General features: G+C 45.4%; 1 protein-coding gene across 2 annotated transcripts in view; it reads left to right on the top strand.

Moving 5' to 3' along the window:
* The window catches only part of fam91a1 (family with sequence similarity 91 member A1), a 94,726-nt gene that overhangs the window by 45,694 nt on the left and 28,303 nt on the right, over window positions 1-20,729 (top strand). The window contains exons 10-14 of one of the 2 annotated variants that reach the window (XM_084327187.1): window positions 2,581-2,693; window positions 4,541-4,653; window positions 8,230-8,342; window positions 10,217-10,303; window positions 19,494-19,623. In XM_084327187.1, the coding sequence (XP_084183313.1) occupies window positions 2,581-2,693; window positions 4,541-4,653; window positions 8,230-8,342; window positions 10,217-10,303; window positions 19,494-19,623 (556 nt within the window). The remainder of the gene's footprint in view (window positions 1-2,580; window positions 2,694-4,540; window positions 4,654-8,229; window positions 8,343-10,216; window positions 10,304-19,493; window positions 19,624-20,729) is intronic. The other variant, XM_084327186.1, reaches the window with a different exon arrangement.

Genomic DNA, 20,729 nt, shown 5'->3' with positions numbered 1-20,729 from the left:
CTTGGGGGAGCGCAGTAGGTTTGGGGGAGCGCAGTAGGCTTGGGGGAGCGCAGTAGGTTTGGGGGAGCGCAGTAGGCTTGGGGGAGGGCAGTAGGCTTGGGGGAGCGCAGTAGGCTTGGGGGAGGGCAGTAGGCTTGGGGGAGGGCAGTAGGCTTGGGGGAGGGCAGTAGGCTTGGGGGAGGGCAGTAGGAGCGCAGTAGGCTTGGGGGGGGGCGCAGTAGGCTTGGGGGAGGGCAGTAGGCTTGGGGGAGGGCAGTAGGAGCGCAGTAGGCTTGGGGGGGGGCGCAGTAGGCTTGAGGGAGGGCAGTAGGTGACCTTCGCTGTGACCTTCGCAAGCACTTTGAGTGTAAATGAGGCATTAGATCTCAGTCTGAGAGTCTTTTTGTGCAGAACCTTTTGCCTTCTATTGACTCGTGTCTAGGTCTCGGCAACTTGGAAGGTTTTATTATTATTTTTTCTTTTGCTCTGCCTTTTAAATATGAAAAGTGGCTGTTGTATTGTGGGTGGCTTTTGAGTCGAGTGCACAGATGGAGGTCATTGAAGGGCAGAAACCAATCAAGACTGCCATACATAACTGATGGGCTCTCCTCAACCTTGAAAAGAAAGATTGGATGAAAAGGAAGTTTTTTTTTGAATAAATGCAAACTGGCAAACTAGTCGGTGGGGAGCAGCCAGGGTGTGATTTCTGCCACCCCTTCTGGGCAAAGAGTAATTACGTTTGTTATTTAGTCGCAGAGGACTTTTCAGGTGACCGCCGCTATAAATAAGATTCTCAGTCTCATTCAAACTGCTGTAGAATGAACAAAGACATCAAATGGTAAATGGTAAATGGCTGCTTTTTTTATATAGCGCTTTTATCCAAAGCGCTTTACAATTTGTTACTCACATTTTACCCATTCACACCGACGGCCGAGGCGACCATGCAAGGTGCCAACCTGCTCATCGGGAGCAATTAGGGGTTAAGTGTCTTGCTCAAGGACACATCGACACGCTGCCCGGGAGGAGCGGGAATTGAACCGGGAACCTCCGGATTGCCACACGAATGAATGAATGAATGAAAACTTTATTTGTGGAATTCCCTCTGGTGTTGTGGGCATGGTATTCACTGACCTTTGGGAAGTATTTCGACATGTACATGGGTACCTGTGTGGTGTAGTGTATCTTGTAGACCAGGCCCATTACTGCTCTACCTCCCGAGCCACTGTCGCCCCTACATCAAAACAGCCGGGACTGGCTTCATTCACTCATCATGGCCAAAGGTTTAATTACAAAAAGTTGTTTTGATTGTTTCTGAACTTAATTTGAGTGCAGAACAAGACAGTAAAGTGCACCAACGGTATGAAGGATTACATTGGATTCAAATGTATTGTCATCATGCAGCAACAAGTACAGTACAATGAAACGAAGTTTGGCATCCAACAGAGTGTAACAAATGTAACGGTAAAGTGCAATAGTAATATACAATGTGCAGGTGATTTAAACTGTGTATAAAATATATAAATGAGTACTACTGAGTAATAGTGCTAATCAGATGTATGTACAGAGTTGTAGTATTAATATGTACAGTGATACAGGTATAAAGACACTATGGTAGTAAGTCATACTGGCCAGCAGTGTAACTAGTAAGAGTAGGTAAGGGATATGTACAGATATATAATATATAGTATAATAATGATGATAATAATAATATTAATAATAATAATAATAATAATAATAATAATAATAATAATAATAATAATAATAATAATAATAATAATATAGATATAATATAGATATAATATAGATATGTAAAAAGGATTATATGAAGGAGGAGGGGTAAATTAAATGACATTTGGTAAAATAAATGAACATAAGCAAAATACATAAACAAAGAGAAAAATAAATCAATTAGGAATGTAAAAAAAATAAAAGATCTAGCAGACGATGTTGATCTTTGGATCTTATGGACTGGCTAATGATGACATCACCGTTAGACCCATGTCTTTACGCACCTTTTCTCTATATGGTTTCTGTAGCAGTCCAATCTAGGGCTGTACCGAATGCTTCGAAGCTTCGATCATAATGTTGACATTCGAATTCTAAATTAACATTTGAATTTTCTTATTTTTAATACAAAAAAATCATTTATTATTTATTAATACATTTTTTTTGTCTATTCAATCTGTTTAAACCAATGGGGGTTTTCTTCACAGTTGCAGTTAAAGATTAGGCTACACTAATATTATACTATAAGACGTCACCATCACTTTCGTACCAACCGTGCCCTTATTGGATTATTTATGTTGACGAAACTGATGAGTTATATTCATTAAAGAAAGTTGTTTAAATGAAAGAAAAAGACACATTTAATCAGATTAATCACTTTATTCAAATTGAGGATTTAGTTTGAGATTTCTTTAAAAAAAATGTATGAAGTAATTCCTTTTTTATATAGACATTCGAAGCTTCGTTCGATTACTTCAATCGAAGCTACGAATGTTAAAAAATGACATTCGGTACGGCCCTAGCCCAATCTGAAGAGCCAGCGCGGGGCTGGAATGATAACACTGCTGTACTGTGTTGTGTGCTCCGCTCTGCCAGAACGCTGTGTCCATGTACTGTCGCCTGGGCTTTGCCCTGAAGAAGGGCGAGGTCTTCAGCCCGGAGCAGCTGCACCCCACCTGGAAGAGCGCCCCTTCTGTCAACAGACTCAAGTACTGTCTGTCTGTCTGTCTGTCTGTCGCTCTGTCCGTCTGTCTGTCTGCCTGCCTGTCTGTCTGTCTGTCTGTCTGTCTGTCTGTCTGTCTGTCTGCCTGCCTGTCTGTCTGTCTGTCTGTCTGTCTGTCTGTCTGTCTGTCTGTCTGTCGCTCTGTCTGTCTGTCGCTCTGTCTGTCTGTCTGTCTGTCTGTCTGTCTGTCTGTCTGCCTGCCTGTCTGTCGCTCTGTCTGTCTGTCTGTCTGTCTGTCTGTCTGTCTGTCTGTCTGTCTGCCTGCCTGCCTGTCTGTCTGTCTGTTTTTTATTTTAATAATCGATTATTTAATTTTTTGTATTGTGACCTGCAACAGGGCCTGCAACTTAACACATTGACGGCCACTGTGATTAGACGGTTCCCACTCTATAAGGCCAGCTTCTCATAACAAGGTTTAACTATGCGTGAGGTTGTTTGTAGAGCTAAATCTGTATTAAGAAATTATTGCTATGTGTGTATTGTCATTGTCAATTGACACTATAAACCTTCCCTTCAATATGCCATAAAGAATAATTTTTTTCATCAATACGTTCCCATTTTATAGCGTCGTGAATATGAACATTATATCGGATTGGTCTAGGCTAATTCCTGCAAAACGAGTTACAGGGCGCTAACCTAATAACGTTAATTCGATTGCCGTTTCGGCCATACACAAGCTAGAGATAAAAATCTAAATGCATATGATCGAGATCATGTTCCACCATGAATGCATGAAAGGGGGGGGGCGGGGGAAGTCGGGCTGTAATTTACGTGAAATAGCTCTTACCTGTGGCCGGTTGGATCCCAAAAAGGATTTCCCAGTTATTGATCGCCATCTGGTAGATCGATATGTCCATTGGCTGATGCTATATTCCTTTACTGCATACTGAATTCGGCGTCGCAAAAACTATTCCAGGCGATCGGCTGAAGCCCTCGCTTCAGGCTAACAGAAAAAGTAGGCCAGAATGAAAAACAAATAACATCCGGTCTGAAAACAAGGAGTACTCCATTCTCGAGACAGCGCCACTACCAGGATCTGGCCGGTAATGCACTTTTCCGAATCCCAAGAGTAGGGTATATCTGCAGTGCCGCTCCGTGACATTGAGTAGGTTATTAAAATGCAATAAAAGCAAAAACAAGCTTATCACGTATATATACGTGGTTGGCCCTTTAAGCATGGCGCCGAATCACGTATATATACGTGGTTGGCCATGAATGTGTTAAAGTAATGGCTTTGCTTGTCCAAATGACAATACTGACCAAATTGAGATTTCTTTTTCTCATGTCCATTTATTTTGTTTGCTTTCTAATTTAAAATACAGTTTGAAACCGTCTGTACACAGTAGGCTATGTGTGCTAGCAGAGCTAGTCTCCAGTCGTGAGTCACGGTGGTGCACGTGTGCGGTGGTTTGTCCACCAAAAAAGCGCCAAAAGATAGAAAAGAAACGAGCAGAGCCAGAACTGTTCAACTCCCCTGGAGCCACAGCCAGCAGAGAAGCCGGTTTACCTTCGCTTTCAAACCAGCTGCAGCCTGAGAACTGGAGTGTGAGGGGCTGTAACACTAAAGATGGCGGCAACGACAAAGAATTGCTGCAAAATAAACATACATTTGTTGTTTAAATAATAAAAAATAAAAAAAGTTTTTTTAATACTAATAACAATATCGATAATTATCGATATGGAACGATATGAAAAATTATATTGTGATAACATTTTTGGCCATATCGCCCAGCCCTACTACATACTGACCCATCAGAGCTGAGTGGCTTGATGGCTCTAAAGTGCCATTTGATTGTGACGTTAACCTTCCTAACTAACTGTCCCCGGCACCAGGAGCAACACCATGGACCCCCAGAAGATGCTGCTCTCCTGGGAACAGGGCAGTCCGGTCATGGAGGGGGGCTCCTCCGCCACAGACACTGACACCACAAGTCTGGAGGACCAAGGTCTGCACACACACACACACACACACACACACACACACACACACACACACACACACACACACACACACACACACACGCTGAAACACACGCACACACACACACGCGCATGCACGCTGAAACACACACACACACACACACACGCTGAAACACACACACACACACACACGCTGAAACACACGCACACACACACACGCTGAAACACACGCACACACACACACACACACACACGCTGAAACACACACACACACACACGCTGAAACACACGCACACACACACACACACACGCGCGCTGAAACACACACACACACGCTGAAACACACGCACACACACGCACACACACACACACGCTGAAACACACACACACACACACACACGCTGAAACACACACACACACACGCTGAAACACACACACACACACGCTGAAACACACACACACACGCGCACCGCTGAAACACACACACACACACACACGCTGAAACACACGCACACACACGCTGAAACACACGCACACACACACACACACACACGCGCACGCTGAAACACACACACACACACACACACACACGCACACACACACACACGCATGCACGCAAACACACACACACACACACACATGCACACTGAAACACACACATGCACGCTCACACACACACACAGACACACACATGCACGCTGAAACACACGCATGCACGCAGACATGCTGAGATGCACACACACACACACACACACACACACACACACACACACACACACACACACACACACACAGTGAGTGCACACAAATATAGCACGCACATACACATGCACATGCACACACTGAGACTCATGCACACACGCACGCGCGCACACACACACACACACACACACACACGCACACACACACACACACACACACACACACACACACACACACACACACACACACACACACACACACACTGTGACATCAAAGGTTTTGCATCCAATTCCGTTCAATATTCAAGAGTGCTAATTAGTCCCAATGAAAGCTCAACCCTTGTTATTGGTATTTTGACTTTCTAACTCCTCTCAGGTGCAGAGTCTGTTTAGAGAATATGGAGGCTCTGAATGTGACATCATCATCGCGTTGACCGCTGAGGGCGTGGGTTTTAATCGAGCCGCCGTGCATAACCCTTTCACTGCCACACTGCAGCAGGTTAACCCTTTACTATCTTCTGTAGTGTGGCAGTGAAAGGGTTAACCTGCTGTTGTGTGGCAGTGAAAGGGTTAACCTTCTGTGTATTGTCGCAGTGAAAGGGTTAACCATTTGGTAGTGTGGCAGTGAAAGGGTTAACCTGCTGTTGTGTGGCAGTGAAAAGGGTTAACCTTCTGTGTATTGTCGCAGTGAACGGGTTAACCGTTTGGTAGTCGCGGCGGTGAAGGGGTTAAAACTAAACCGTGCGCCGCCAGCGGATCCTCGTTAGTATTCCAAACGGTGGCCGCCGGCAGACTAGGCCTCAGGGCTGGCCCCAGGGCATGCTGGGAGTTGGTGTTTTTCTTTCCAAATGAAAAGTATATTATGTATGCATTAGGGATGGGTACCGAATTAGGTACTTTTAAGGGTAACGATTAGGGCTGGGCAATTAATCGAAATAAAATTGTGATCTCGATTTATAGACCTATGCAATCTCATTTATAAATTATGACGATTTTTTTTCTTAAAAAAAAAGAAATATATATGTATATATATATTTAGTTTTTTACTTTTTACTTTTTTTTAAATGATGACGATTCTGACTTGAGTTATTTTGTATGTTACAAGAGACTTAAGTTTAAGTCAAGCACTTTCACATAATATTATGTTGTCTGTTTAAGAAAGAGTGCAATAAATGATTTTATTGAAAAAATAAGAATCATGTGAGAGAATCGTGATCTCAATTCTTAGAGAGAAAAATCGTGATTCACATTTGAGCAAGAATCGCCCCCCGGCCCTAGTAACGACCGAATCACGTCGGTACTACCGAGTACCGATTCACGTGAGATCCGTCGGTGCAAAAAGAAAAATAATTGTTCGACGAAGTCGATGTTTCGTTTACCGCGAAACAAAACCTATGAAGTGTGCCGCACGTTCACGTCAGCGTTCACACGTACAATACACGCTTACCTAGGATTTGACTTGATTCAACAACAAAGCAGTGGCAAGCCGAAAACGGTCGAAAGTGTGGTTATTTGAAGTTTGGATTTTTATTTTTTTTACAACTGAGGTAGGTAGATTACATTTTTAGAGACTAAAATACAGAAAAAAGGTACCGTTGGGTACCGGTCTCGGTTCAAATGCGAAAGGTGCCCAACCCTAGTATGCATGTGTGTTTTTTAAATAGTGCCACTGAGCAGAACGGGAGCCAAAGAGGGGGCTTGCAGTCAGTAAAACACAGTCCCCTAACAAGCTCAATGTATGGCCCCAAATGGATGAGTAAATGGTGCATTTATAGAGCAGTTTTTATCCAAATGCGCCTCACAACTCGTGCCTCACGTTCAAGTCAAGTCAAGAGTTTTATTTGTCACGGCATACAAGTATACAATGAAATGCGGGTGGTCTTGCCCGCAACGATGTGCAATACAGTGTTACAACATATAATAGAATCCAATAAACAACATTGTGCAATAAACAGTAACATAGTGGGGCATCTCGGTATTTGTTATTTACAGAGCATGGAGGACATGCTAGGTCCTGTGTTAGTGCATACACTGTTAGCTACGGATGAGGCACTGGGTCTTTCTGTACATGCTATTTTATACAATCTCAGGTTATACTATACTATTTTTAAAGTCACCTTTCCTTAGTGGCCATAAGTGTGTGCGTGTGCAGCATGAGTGTGTGCTTGCTCATGTTAAAGTGGCTGTTAGTGTGTGAGCGTGTACAGTGTGTGTGTTGTGCGTGTGCTCATGTGTGCTTGTGCGTGGAGAGTTCAGTGTTCAAGACTCTGATGGCCTGGGGGAAGAAGCTGAGCCGAAGCCTCTCTGTCCTAGTAGCTGGGGTTCGCAGGCGTCTGCCTGACCTCAGCAGCATGAACAGGCTGTTGTTGGGGTGGTGGGGGTCTTTCATTATTCTGCAGGCTCTGGATTTGCACCTCTTGTTGTATAGAACGTTGTGTTTCCTCTCGCAGCAGACACAGGTCAGATGATGGTTCTCTCTCTGGTTTCTCAGCAGACACAGGTCAGATGATGGTTCTCTCTCTGGTTTCTCAGCAGACACAGGTCAGATGATGGTTCTCTCTCTGGTTTCTCAGCAGACACAGGTCAGATGATGGTTCTCTCTCTGGTTTCTCAGCAGACACAGGTCAGATGATGGTTCTCTCTCTGGTTTCTCAGCAGACACAGGTCAGATGATGGTTCTCTCTCTGGTTTCTCAGCAGACACAGGTCAGATGATGGTTCTCTCTCTGGTTTCTCAGCAGACACAGGTCAGATGATGGTTCTCTCTCTGGTTTCTCAGCAGACACAGGTCAGATGATGGTTCTCTCTCTGGTTTCTCAGCAGACACAGGTCAGATGATGGTTCTCTCTCTGGTTTCTCAGCAGACACAGGTCAGATGATGGTTCTCTCTCTGGTTTCTCAGCAGACACAGGCAGCGTCAGCAGCTTGAGTCTCCCAGTGGCTCCGACCAAGAGGATCGCCTTCCTGTTCGACTCCACGCTCACCGCCTTCCTCATGATGGGCAACCTGTCACCGGTACGCACACACACGCACACACACACACACACACACACACACACACACACACACACACACACACACACACACACACACACACACACACACACACACACACACATACAATTTTTTTTGGCATTCGAAGCTTCGGGGCCGAGATTCGATTTGAATTCGAAGCTTCGAGATACAATTTTTTTTAATAAAATTTTAATTTATTTATTATTATTATAAAAATATATATATTATGTTGTGGGACTTGTACAGCACTTTGGTCAACTTTGTTGTTTTTAAATGTGCTCTATAAATAAAGTGGATTGGATTAATTAATTAAATGAATAATGAGTCGGGAGCTGCCTGGGCGGCTGCTCTCCGTCACACAGCCAACAACATTACATTACATAATTATGTTGCAACCTTCGTCTATAAAGCAAACAATTATATAAATATTTATATGTAGTTAATAGAGACAAAGGCAGAATTCGACTTAGACATGTTTTTATATGGGTCGGGACACTATAAAAAATACTATAGAGAATTGTCAGTGCTGTAAAGTTTAAATCTTTTTAAATCTTAGACAAACGAAACACTTTGCTTTCATGAAATATTGTAAGCCGTCATTTGAGGCTTTATAAAAGCAGCACAATGAACACAAATCTGTCAGTGCCGAGTCCGACCTCATCTTAAATAACAAACAGCATTGCTTGTTGTAGTTAACACTTTAATCGCCGAAAACGCTGGAACTCGTCTTTCCCCGCCATGCTCATTCTGCCGAAGATGCCGTAACTCGTCTTTGATATCAATATTTCAAAAATCTGTGATCGAAATCATATTTCTCCTCCGGGGACCTGAGATATACTGCTGATCTCCTCTCAACTCTCTAACGGTTCAAGAGCGCCATCTGGTGGCCGATCGGCAGATCGCCCAAACAGCAAACCGGAAGCAGGAAACTGGTGCTCATCCAAATTCGGTCCGACCACTCGCTATAGCTCCCGGGACTCCATCTTGACACACTGGATGATCGATCGCTCACCCTAACTCAATAAACAACATGATTTGGACGTATTATACAACCTGGAAATGGATCCGGTATTTCTCCATCCCATAATAGAAAAAATTCTGTTCCACGCTCATCCCCCAACGGCGCGAGGAAGCCACGGTGAGTTTCAGCGTTATTTTCTAACATGTTCCATATAAACTGCTCTGATGATCATATGACCCACACTAGGTGAATGATATAACGTTGCCCACAGAATTATAAACGACCCCCCGCCCATCCGGTCAACATCAGATGATACGTAGTAACTTCTAGAAGTACCTCCAGTTGACATTTTTTATCTGGCACCGATCGCTATTTGATCATCAATATAATGCATTTGGGGCTATAAATCAAGTTCTGGAGAAAGCTGCAGAAAACGATAAAAACATACTTATACTTTAGACCATATTTTAGTATGAATATGTGAATGAAAAAGTATAACGTTGCTACACCCTGAACAATAGATATAGGACATTGAATGGGCCATAATAATGTCAATTTAGCAATACAATTTAAAAAGTTATAGCCCTGCAAAGAAGGGGAACTTCTCCATAGACAAATAGAGATGGCGAGGGATGGTAAATTATGAATTTAACCATGGCGATCAAAGTGTTAACAAAGAGAGGCAGAGTTGATTTTGCAGGTAATTTTTTTTTTTTTTTTTTTTTATTATTCTTTTTATATACCGGTATTCGAATTTTATTTTCCCATTCGAATCCCATGCCCATCGAACGAAGCTTCGAAGTATATAAGACAGCCCTACTCTCTTCAGAACCTCAAGAGCCACGCGGTCACCATGTTCAGTGTGTTGCTAACCGACCTCTTCCTCCTCCTCCCCTCCTCCTCCTCTCCTCAGAACCTGAAGAGCCATGCGGTCACCATGTTCGAGGTGGGCAAGCTGTCAGACGAGACCCTGGACAGCTTCCTGGCCGAGCTGGAGAAGGTGAGACCCAACACACACACACGCACTGCTGGTTTAACTCATTCTGCGCCAACCACGTCATATTACATGTTTGCTCGCCAGCGGTTGAGCGCCAAACACGTAATATTACGTTTTTATTTGATTTAATACTATATTTTTGATCTTTTTCCTCTGATCCCCGTTCTAAATCATCATCCGGATCATTCTAGCTGTCCCTGGGTCGTTTGTATACGTTGGAATTGCAATGCCGATCGAATATCACTAGGTGGCAGAATCGCCTATCTTTTGAACTCTGATAGAAAGGCAACAGGATAGTCAATGAATGCACCGGACTATCGAGGCTCGCTCTGTGGGGGAGGAGCTCTTCCAAAGCAATCGCTAGCAGATCTGATCAGAAACCTATAGTGTCCCGTAAACACGTCATTACATATAAACGTAATTACATATTTTTATTTTTTTACTTAACCTTTATTTACCCAGGGTAGGTTCCCTGAGCACGGATGCTCTTTTTCAGCTACGCCCTGCTTCACATTCACACAGTTCCATCCACACCTGGGAGCTGCCCAGTACAACCACAGTCTGACACTGTTGGCCACTGAGCAACTCCACTGGAGCAGTTAAGGTTAAGTGCCTTGCTCAAGGGCACTTCAGCGGTTGGTGTTAAGGGAATGGGAGAGAGTTATTCATTCATTTCCCCCATATAAACGAGTAATCGCAATCGCAGATGGGATCATTGGAATTATTCTTTTTGGATTACCTTCTGGCTAAGGTAAGGACCCCCTATGTCTATTTTACCGAACCTGAAACATGTTTATGTAACGATCACAGTGGCTTACTTTACCGGTCATAAACGAGGCTTTTTCTAACGATCGGATTTTCGGGGTAAGACTTAACAGTGCTGGTTTAACGGTGCTGGTTTAACAGTGCTGGTTTAACAGTGCTGGTTTAACGGTGCTGGTTTAACGGTGCTGGTTTAACGGTGCTGGTTTAACAGGGCTGGTTTAACAGGGCTGGTTTAACAGTGCTGGTTTAACAGTGCTGGTTTAACAGGGCTGGTTTAACAGGGCTGGTTTAACAGGGCTGGTTTAACAGGGCTGGTTTAACGGGGCTGGTTTAACAGGGCTGGTTTAACAGGGCTGGTTTAACAGTGCTGGTTTAACAGAGCTGGTTTAACAGGGCTGGTTTAACGGTGCTGGTTTAACAGGGCTGGTTTAACGGTGCTGGTTTAACGGTGCTGGTTTAACAGTGCTGGTTTAACAGTGCTGGTTTAACAGGGCTGGTTTAACAGTGCTGGTTTAACAGTGCTGGTTTAACGGTGCTGGTTTAACGGTGCTGGTTTAACGGTGCTGGTTTAACGGTGCTGGTTTAACGGTGCTGGTTTAACGGTGCTGGTTTAACGGTGCTGGTTTAACAGTGCTGGTTTAACAGTGCTGGTTTAACAGTGCTGGTTTAACAGAGCTGGTTTAACAGGGCTGGTTTAACAGTGCTGGTTTAACAGGGCTGGTTTAACAGTGCTGGTTTAACAGGGCTGGTTTAACAGGGCTGGTTTAACGTGCTGGTTTAACGTGCTGGTTTAACGGTGCTGGTTTAACGGTGCTGGTTTAACGGTGCTGGTTTAACGGTGCTGGTTTAACAGGGCTGGTTTAACAGTGCTGGTTTAACAGGGCTGGTTTAACAGTGCTGGTTTAACAGTGCTGGTTTAACAGGGCTGGTTTAACAGGGCTGGTTTAACAGTGCTGGTTTAACAGGGCTGGTTTAACAGGGCTGGTTTAACAGGGCTGGTTTAACAGGGCTGGTTTAACAGGGCTGGTTTAACGGTGCTGGTTTAACAGGGCTGGTTTAACGGGGCTGGTTTAACGGTGCTGGTTTAACGGTGCTGGTTTAACAGGGCTGGTTTAACAGGGCTGGTTTAACAGGGCTGGTTTAACGGTGCTGGTTTAACAGGGCTGGTTTAACAGGGCTGGTTTAACAGGGCTGGTTTAACGGTGCTGGTTTAACGGTGCTGGTTTAACGGTGCTGGTTTAACAGGGCTGGTTTAACAGGGCTGGTTTAACAGGGCTGGTTTAACGGTGCTGGTTTAACGGTGCTGGTTTAACGGTGCTGGTTTAACGGTGCTGGTTTAACAGGGCTGGTTTAACAGTGCTGGTTTAACGGTGCTGGTTTAACAGTGCTGGACCTCCGCTCCAAGGCCAGCAGACTCAGGAACAGCTTCTTTCCCATCAGCTGTCATCTCTCTGAACTCTGAAACCCGTTGACAGTAACCCCCCCCCCCCCCACCACTGTATGAACTCTGAACTCTGACTCCATTGTCTACACCAGGGGTTTCCAAACTTTTCAGGCCGGGACCCAGAAAATAAGGCGTCAGAGAGCCGCGGCACAATGCACGTCGTCAGGCTTTTTTTATTTATTTTTTTTGCCAGGCGACCGATTTTTTAAGCCAAATATCACTTCAATCCTATTAAGTTAGTTCAAGGTAGTTATTCATTTTATATGTGCTATTTATGAGAGGGCTAACTTGTTGCAAAATAATAATGATGATAATAATAGCCTCATTAAAATACTATTGTTGCTTCGGTTGTTTTCAGCGTTTTATGTGCATAGTTTGAAATGTTCGTTGAAATAATTAGATTTTTAGTTTTAGTTTATTTATTAAGTTAATATAAATCCATATAGTCACATTTTAGAATACAATACAATATAATTTTAGAATACAACTAGAAACACTGTCCTGGCCTGCTTCTAAGTTCAGTGGCCTGACACATTTTTTTTTTTTTTTTTGGAAATCATCTCGCGGCCCTCCCGTGGCTGCTCGTGACCCACCTTTGGGTCGCGACCCCGACTTTGGGAACCACTGGTCTACACCCTAGGTTTCCCATACTGCATGACTCTGAACTCTGTTGCCTATACCTCTATTATAATAATCTTAATTTAACTATTTATACCTACCTAGTACCTACTGCTTTCATTTAGTCATTTAGCTGACGCTTTTATCCAAAGCGACTTACAAGTTCTGTACGACAGGTCATCAGGAAGGATACAACTCTATCAGCTGAGTAACAATGTTCATCAAAGTGTTGCGTGTTACAGTGTAGGTTAGTTTATTAGGACAAGTGCATGACAGTAAGGTTAGTTAGGGTTAGATTATTTTTTTGTAATTTTTATTATTATTTCACTGTCTACAACTGCCCTACACTGTAATCAATCATAGTAATCATAATAATCATAACTACCTTCTTCATACTACAGTCTACCCATATAATAACTCTGTATATAATATGCTTTAAAAATATATACGGTATATACAGCACTATTGTACAAGCTGTCATACAGAGTTATATGGTTACCAGCATTATTGTACTTATATCAGTTTTCAGGGGGGGAAAACGAATAAAAAAATTAAAATACAAAAACAAATGGACTAACAAGGTCTTGGTTGACTAAGACCAAACAGAGTGATTAATGCAGTGAGTGGGGAGAGACCTGCTGTGTCAGCCTGGCCTGGCCTCATCCTCATCCTTTATGCAGGCGGACATCCATTATAGAACATCTACAGAAGCTCCAGGCTAGTTCACTCTCTCTGTCACAAGCTCTCTTCATACATCACTTGGCATCATACTGCCATTGTGCTTCCTTAGAAACAACTGTAATCCTCCTGGGGTCAACACGAGATGAAATATAACCATCACATGTTGTACATTCACAGAGTTACAATGATCAGTAAGAACAATTGAAATAAAATGTGTACTATAATAATGAAACAAAGAATATATGAAGTTCTCTCACCAGAATAACATTTTAACGTAGGCTTAAGCAATTATAAACCGCCATCTTTCGGAATAATTGCCTAATTTATTATCTGTTATTATTGATAGCCATACATCATTTGATGTGTGTATTTGTACACCTGGCCTGATCTGACCCCTTGCTCTTTTGTTTTATGCATATCCCTGAGAGGTGGATACATTCTGGCACATTTGTATGGGAATATGGGGATATCTGTTGCTTGCTCTGTATTACATTTACATGTACATACTGTATGTTCACTGTCGGGATACATTTGCTGCATATGCTCTCATGTAAATGTCTGTAGCCACCCGCACACTTGTAGATTAGATGTCATTAGTCACCAGGACTTTCCCCAGGACCTTCAAACAGAATGGTGCTGAGCCACAGCTAGGGGGTGGTCTGGAGGGGGTCTGAGTCTCAGCTAGGGGGTGGTCTGTAGGGGGGCTGAGTCTAGGCTAGGGGGTGGTCTGGAGGGGGGCTGAGCCACAGCTAGGGGGTGGTCTGGAGGGGGTCTGAGTCTCAGCTAGGGGGTGGTCTGTAGGGGGGCTGAGTCTAGGCTAGGGGGTGGTCTGGAGGGGGGCTGAGCCACAGCTAGGAGGTGGTCTGGAGGGGGGCTGAGTCTCCACTAGGGGGTGGTCTGGAGGGGGGCTGAGTCTCAGCTAGGAGGTGGTCTGGAGGGGGGCTGAGTCTCAACTAGGGGGTGGTCTGGAGGGGGGCTGAGTCTCCACTAGGTGGTGGTCTGTAGGGGGGCTGAGTCTCCACTAGGTGGTGGTCTGGAGGGGGGCTGAGTCTCCACTAAGTGGTGGTCTGGAGGGGGGCTGAGTCTCAGCTAGGGGGTGGTCTGGAGGGGGGCTGAGCCACAGCTAGGAGGTGGTCTGGAGGGGGGCTGAGCCACAGCTAGGAGGTGGTCTGGAGGGGGGCTGGTGAATATAATGAAAAGCATGAATCCTGTGTGGTTCGACTACTGCATGACTCATCCTGACTGGCACCCCAGGCTCACGATGCAACAGTTACAGTTCACGCCTATGAACGATGAGGAACCATGAAACATTTATTTTGTATTGGCAATCCTTTACAGCCACCCTCTCGAGGCTTTTTCCCTGAGCCCCGGGAAGATAATAGTGGTGGTCTGGAGGGGGGCTGAGTCTCCACTAGGGGGTGGTCTGGAGGGGGGCTGAGTCTCAGCTAGGAGGTGGTCTGTAGGGGGGCTGAGTCTCAAACTAGGGGGTGGTCTGGAGGGGGGCTGAGCCACAGCTAGGGGGTGGTCTGGAGGGGGGCTGAGCCACAGCTAGGGGGTTCTGGAGGGGGGCTGAGCCACAGCTAGGAGGTGGTCTGGAGGGGGGCTGAGCCACAGCTAGGGGTGGTCTGGAGGGGGGCTGAGTCTCAGCTAGGGGGTGGTCTGGGGGGGGGGGGCTGAGTCTCAGCTAGGGGGTGGTCTGGAGGGGGCTGAGTCTCAGCTAGGGGGTGGTCTGGAGGGGGGCTGAGTCTCCACTAGGTGGTGGTCTGGAGGGGGGCTGAGTCTCCACTAGGTGGTGGTCTGGAGGGGGGCTGAGTCTCAACTAGGGGGTGGTCTGGAGGGGGGCTGAGTCTCAGCTAGGGGGTGGTCTGGAGGGGGGCTGAGTCTCAGCTAGGTGGTGGTCTGGAGGGGGGCTGAGTCTCAGCTAGGGGGTGGTCTGGAGGGGGGCTGAGTCTCAGCTAGGGGGTGGTCTGGAGGGGGGCTGAGCCACAGCTAGGAGGTGGTCTGGAGGGGGGCTGAGTCTCAGCTAGGAGGTGGTCTGGAGAGGGGCTGAGTCTCCACTAGGTGGTGGTCTGGAGGGGGGCTGAGTCTCCACTAGGTGGTGGTCTGGAGGGGGGCTGAGTCTCCACTAAGTGGTGGTCTGGAGGGGGGCTGAGTCTCAGCTAGGGGGTGGTCTGGAGGGGGGCTGAGCCACAGCTAGGAGGTGGTCTGGAGGGGGGCTGAGCCACAGCTAGGAGGTGGTCTGGAGGGGGGCTGGTGAATATAATGAAAAGCATGAATCCTGTGTGGTTCGACTACTGCATGACTCATCCTGACTGGCACCCCAGGCTCACGATGCAACAGTTACAGTTCACGCCTATGAACGATGAGGAACCATGAAACATTTATTTTGTATTGGCAATCCTTTACAGCCACCCTCTCGAGGCTTTTTCCCTGAGCCCCGGGAAGATAATAGTGGTGGTCTGGAGGGGGGCTGAGTCTCCACTAGGGGGTGGTCTGGAGGGGGGCTGAGTCTCAGCTAGGAGGTGGTCTGTAGGGGGGCTGAGTCTCAAACTAGGGGGTGGTCTGGAGGGGGGCTGAGCCACAGCTAGGGGGTGGTCTGGAGGGGGGCTGAGCCACAGCTAGGGGGTTCTGGAGGGGGGCTGAGCCACAGCTAGGAGGTGGTCTGGAGGGGGGCTGAGCCACAGCTAGGGGGTGGTCTGGAGGGGGGCTGAGTCTCAGCTAGGGGGTGGTCTGGGGGGGGGGGGGGCTGAGTCTCAGCTAGGGGGTGGTCTGGAGGGGGGCTGAGTCTCAGCTAGGGGGTGGTCTGGAGGGGGGCTGAGTCTCCACTAGGTGGTGGTCTGGAGGGGGGCTGAGTCTCCACTAGGTGGTGGTCTGGAGGGGGGCTGAGTCTCAACTAGGGGGTGGTCTGGAGGGGGGCTGAGTCTCAGCTAGGGGGTGGTCTGGAGGGGGGCTGAGTCTCAGCTAGGTGGTGGTCTGGAGGGGGGCTGAGTCTCAGCTAGGGGGTGGTCTGGAGGGGGGCTGAGTCTCAGCTAGGGGGTGGTCTGGAGGGGGGCTGAGCCACAGCTAGGAGGTGGTCTGGAGGGGGGCTGAGTCTCAGCTAGGAGGTGGTCTGGAGAGGGGCTGAGTCTCCACTAGGTGGTGGTCTGGAGGGGGGCTGAGTCTCAACTAGGGGGTGGTCTGGAGAGGGGCTGAGTCTCCACTAGGTGGTGGTCTGGAGAGGGGCTGAGCCACAGCTAGGGGGTGGTCTGGAGGGGGGCTGAGTCTCAGCTAGGGGGTGGTCTGGAGGGGGGCATAGCCCCATACTCAGGGTAGTCGTCCGGTCCAGGGTCAGTACACAAGGGGGTTTCTCAGCCAGTCCAGGGTCCAGTACACAATGAACACCTTCTCGCCTCCACCTCTCCTCTCACTACCTCTCACCTCACAAAACTCAGAATATAACAATGTCTCTCTCTATACAACAACTCCAACCTCACCTCCACTCAACTTACCTCTGACTAACCTAGTGTATTTGTAGTGTGTGTGTCTGGGGTGTGTGCACGTGAGATGTGGGTGAACTAATGATGCACAGGTGTGTTCTATCAGTACTAATCAGCTACCTAATTGTTTCTACTCCTTCCGTGGCTGTAATATCTCCCGTCCTTCACATATCCATGAGAGGGGGGGGGGGGGGTGATATCTGCCACAATAGTTATGTACATCCACCATAGGTACATGCAGTTATTTTGTAATTCTATGCTTTTCTTTCCTCATATAATTAGTTGTTTGATTGTTGCCTTTTTATAGTTGTTTTTGTGTGTTCTTGTTTAGCTGTGTCTATATATCTGGCCTGTTCATTGCCACTTGATGCTGTCGACAATGTTTTACCCTCTGGGACAATAACGGTCTTATCTTATCTTCCCGCGGCTCAGGGAAAAAGCCTCGAGAGGGTGGCTGTAAAGGATTGCCAATACAAAATAAATGTTTCATGGTTCCTCATCGTTCATAGGCGTGAACTGTAACTGTTGCATCGTGAGCCTGGGGTGCCAGTCAGGATGAGTCATGCAGTAGTCGAACCACACAGGATTCATGCTTTTCATTATATTCACCATGTCCCTTTAGAAGAAAAGTCATATATTTATCATTCTGACTGAGTGATCTGGAATTCATTATACAATTCTAAACTACTACTACTACAAAAAAAAAAGAAACTACACAAACCCTGGAGGTTATATTATAAGGTATACTATTATATAATATAACCCTGGAGGGGTATCCAAAGCGCTAGTATATTCGCTCACACATTCACACACCGACGGCGGAGGCAACCATGCAAGGTGCCAACCTGCTCATCAGGAGCAGTTGTGGGTGTCTTGCTCAAGGGACACTTCGACACGCTGCCCGGGAGGAGCGGGAATCGAACCGGGAACTTTCCGATGACCAGACGAGCGCTCTACCTCCTGAGGCGCTGTCGCCTCTAACAAAGCCTCCTCTAGCTTTGCTACGTTGACAAAGAGGACCAAATTGACAAAGACTCTAAAACAATTTTTTTTTGTATATATTCATGTCTAGTCTAGTTTTTATTTTTATTTAACTAAAATGTTTTTTCACACCTAGTTTTAGTTTTTAGTTTTCGTACAACAAAAAGACGTTTGGCCTCGAACCAGAGTGCACGTGTAACAGTGAAGTGCAATAGTAAATGTACAATGTACAGGTGGTTAAACTGGGTATAAAATATATAAATTAGTAATAGTGCTAATCAGATGTATGTACAGTGATACAGGTATAAAGACACTATGGTAGTAAGTAGGGATGTCCGATATTATCGGCCTACCGATATTATCGGCCGATATCGGCATTAAAATGTGATATCGGAAAATATCGGTATCTGTTTTCAATTTTTTTTTTTTTTTTTTTTTTACATTTCTATAAATGTTGCTCACCCAGGCAAGCAACTAAGAACAAATTCTGATTTTATTTATTGTCAAAAGTATGCATAATGTTGTGTTAAAGGGGAACTATCTTATAAATGGCCTTTTTCAGTGTTTAGCATTGTTTCCTAGCTATGTGAACTTATATTAATATGATCTATGTCTCTAATTCTCATATTGGCGCATTCTTCCAATTCTCCTCTCACAATATTCACCCTCACTGAACTGAGTCATTTGAAAATGTGATTATTTGTGATGTCAGAGAGACACCGCTGCATGATAATGTGGCTGTGTGGCATCAGGTACATGATGAGCTGCACACAGTGGTTTAGGAGCCCAGCCTCAAAACGGCTCGAGATCTTGAGGTAGAAAAATGCTGTTTTTGAGGACTTGATTAGAAATACAAAACAATGGAAAAAAAATAAAAAATTACAGAGGTGTTCCATAGACTCACAGGAATTGTGTAAAAGTGCCCAAATAGTGAAAGAAATAGTAAAATAGTTCCCCTTTAATTCCACAACAGGACATATGTAATGTTAATTACCTGAAATTATTCAGTTTTCTGGGGGGGGGGGGGGGGGACCCTTCATATATCGGTATCGGTTGATATCGGTATCGGAAAAATTAAGAGTTGGACAATATCGGTGTATCGGTATTGGTAAAAAAAGCCGATAATATCGAGCATCCCTAGTAGTAAGTCATACTGGCCAGCAGCGTAACGGTCATACTGGCCAGCAGCACAGAGCTCACCCCCCTCCTTCCTGTCCGTGCCCCTCAGGTGGAGAGCACTGCAGAGGGCGAGGCCCAGCGCTACTTCGACCACGCCCTGACGCTGAAGAACACCATCCTCTTCCTCCGCTACAACAAGGAGCTCACCCAGGACCAAGGCCCGGACGTACCCAACATAGGTGACTGCCCTACACCACCACCTATCACACTCCACTATTCTTCACAATTGATCTCAAGCCCCGCCCTCTTTTCTTGACCCTCCAATCACAACTGTTGCTCACCTCTGACCAGTGTTAATTTTGTCAACGAAAATTATGACTAAATATGGTCGTCAACGAAGCTTTTCCCCCCGACTAAATCTAGACTAAAACAAAAAAGACAATCGAGACTAAAACTGACTAAGACTAAAATGCTCAGACCTGTAGTTGACTAAAACTGACTAAGATTAAAATGCTCAGACCTGTAGTTGACTAAAACTGACTAAGACTAAAATGAAAAATAAATGAAGGTGACTAAATATGATGAAAACGAAAAAGGAGCATTTGACACATGACTAAGACTAAAACTATTGGTTTGATTATGTCTTATGTGGCGGGACAAAACCTCATAACTCCATTTAAATTTTTTTATTTTTTATTTTTTAATCAACTCCGTAGATCATCCTCCATATGTGTGTGTGGCTTTTACAAAGTTTAAACAATGGGAAAGTATTAAACCGATCATCTGTCTAAACCTCCTAACTCTATTCGCCCTCAAATCTGTGTTCGTTTTTTTCATCTGCTGAAAAGTTGGGTTTTTGGAGTTATGAGGTTTTGTCCCGCCAGCAGCGATAGGGAGTGGGGAGAGGGGCGTCTACAGGAATCTATGATCCCAATAGAAATTAATGTGAATTTGACTGACTGTAGCGGTGTATAGAATTGCGTTACAAGAGAATAAAATGCCTTTTTTTTTTTCATTAACGGAAAAAAAGAAAGACAAAAATGTCATCCGTTTTCGGCGACTAAATCTAGACTAAAACAAAAAAGACTAAATCGAGACTAAAACTGACCTAAGACTGAAATGCTCAGACCTGTAGTTGACTAAAACTGACTAAACGAAGAATAAATGAAGGTGACTAAATATGATGAAAACGAAAAAGGAGCATTTGACACATGACTAAGACTAAAACTAAAATAGCTGCCAAAATTAACACTGCCTCTGACATACTCACACACTCCTACACAGAGAGTTGGACGACGTTTCACTGTCGGAACACCTCAAAATGAGCAACTCTCCCAAATCCAAA

Source organism: Notolepis coatsorum, assembly GCF_963971535.1.
Source record: "Notolepis coatsorum genome assembly, chromosome: 13".
NCBI classification, from domain to species: Eukaryota; Metazoa; Chordata; class Actinopteri; order Aulopiformes; family Paralepididae; genus Notolepis; species Notolepis coatsorum.
The sequence above is the reverse complement of the archived record's forward strand: the minus strand, read 5'-3'. Positions and strand labels throughout refer to the sequence as shown.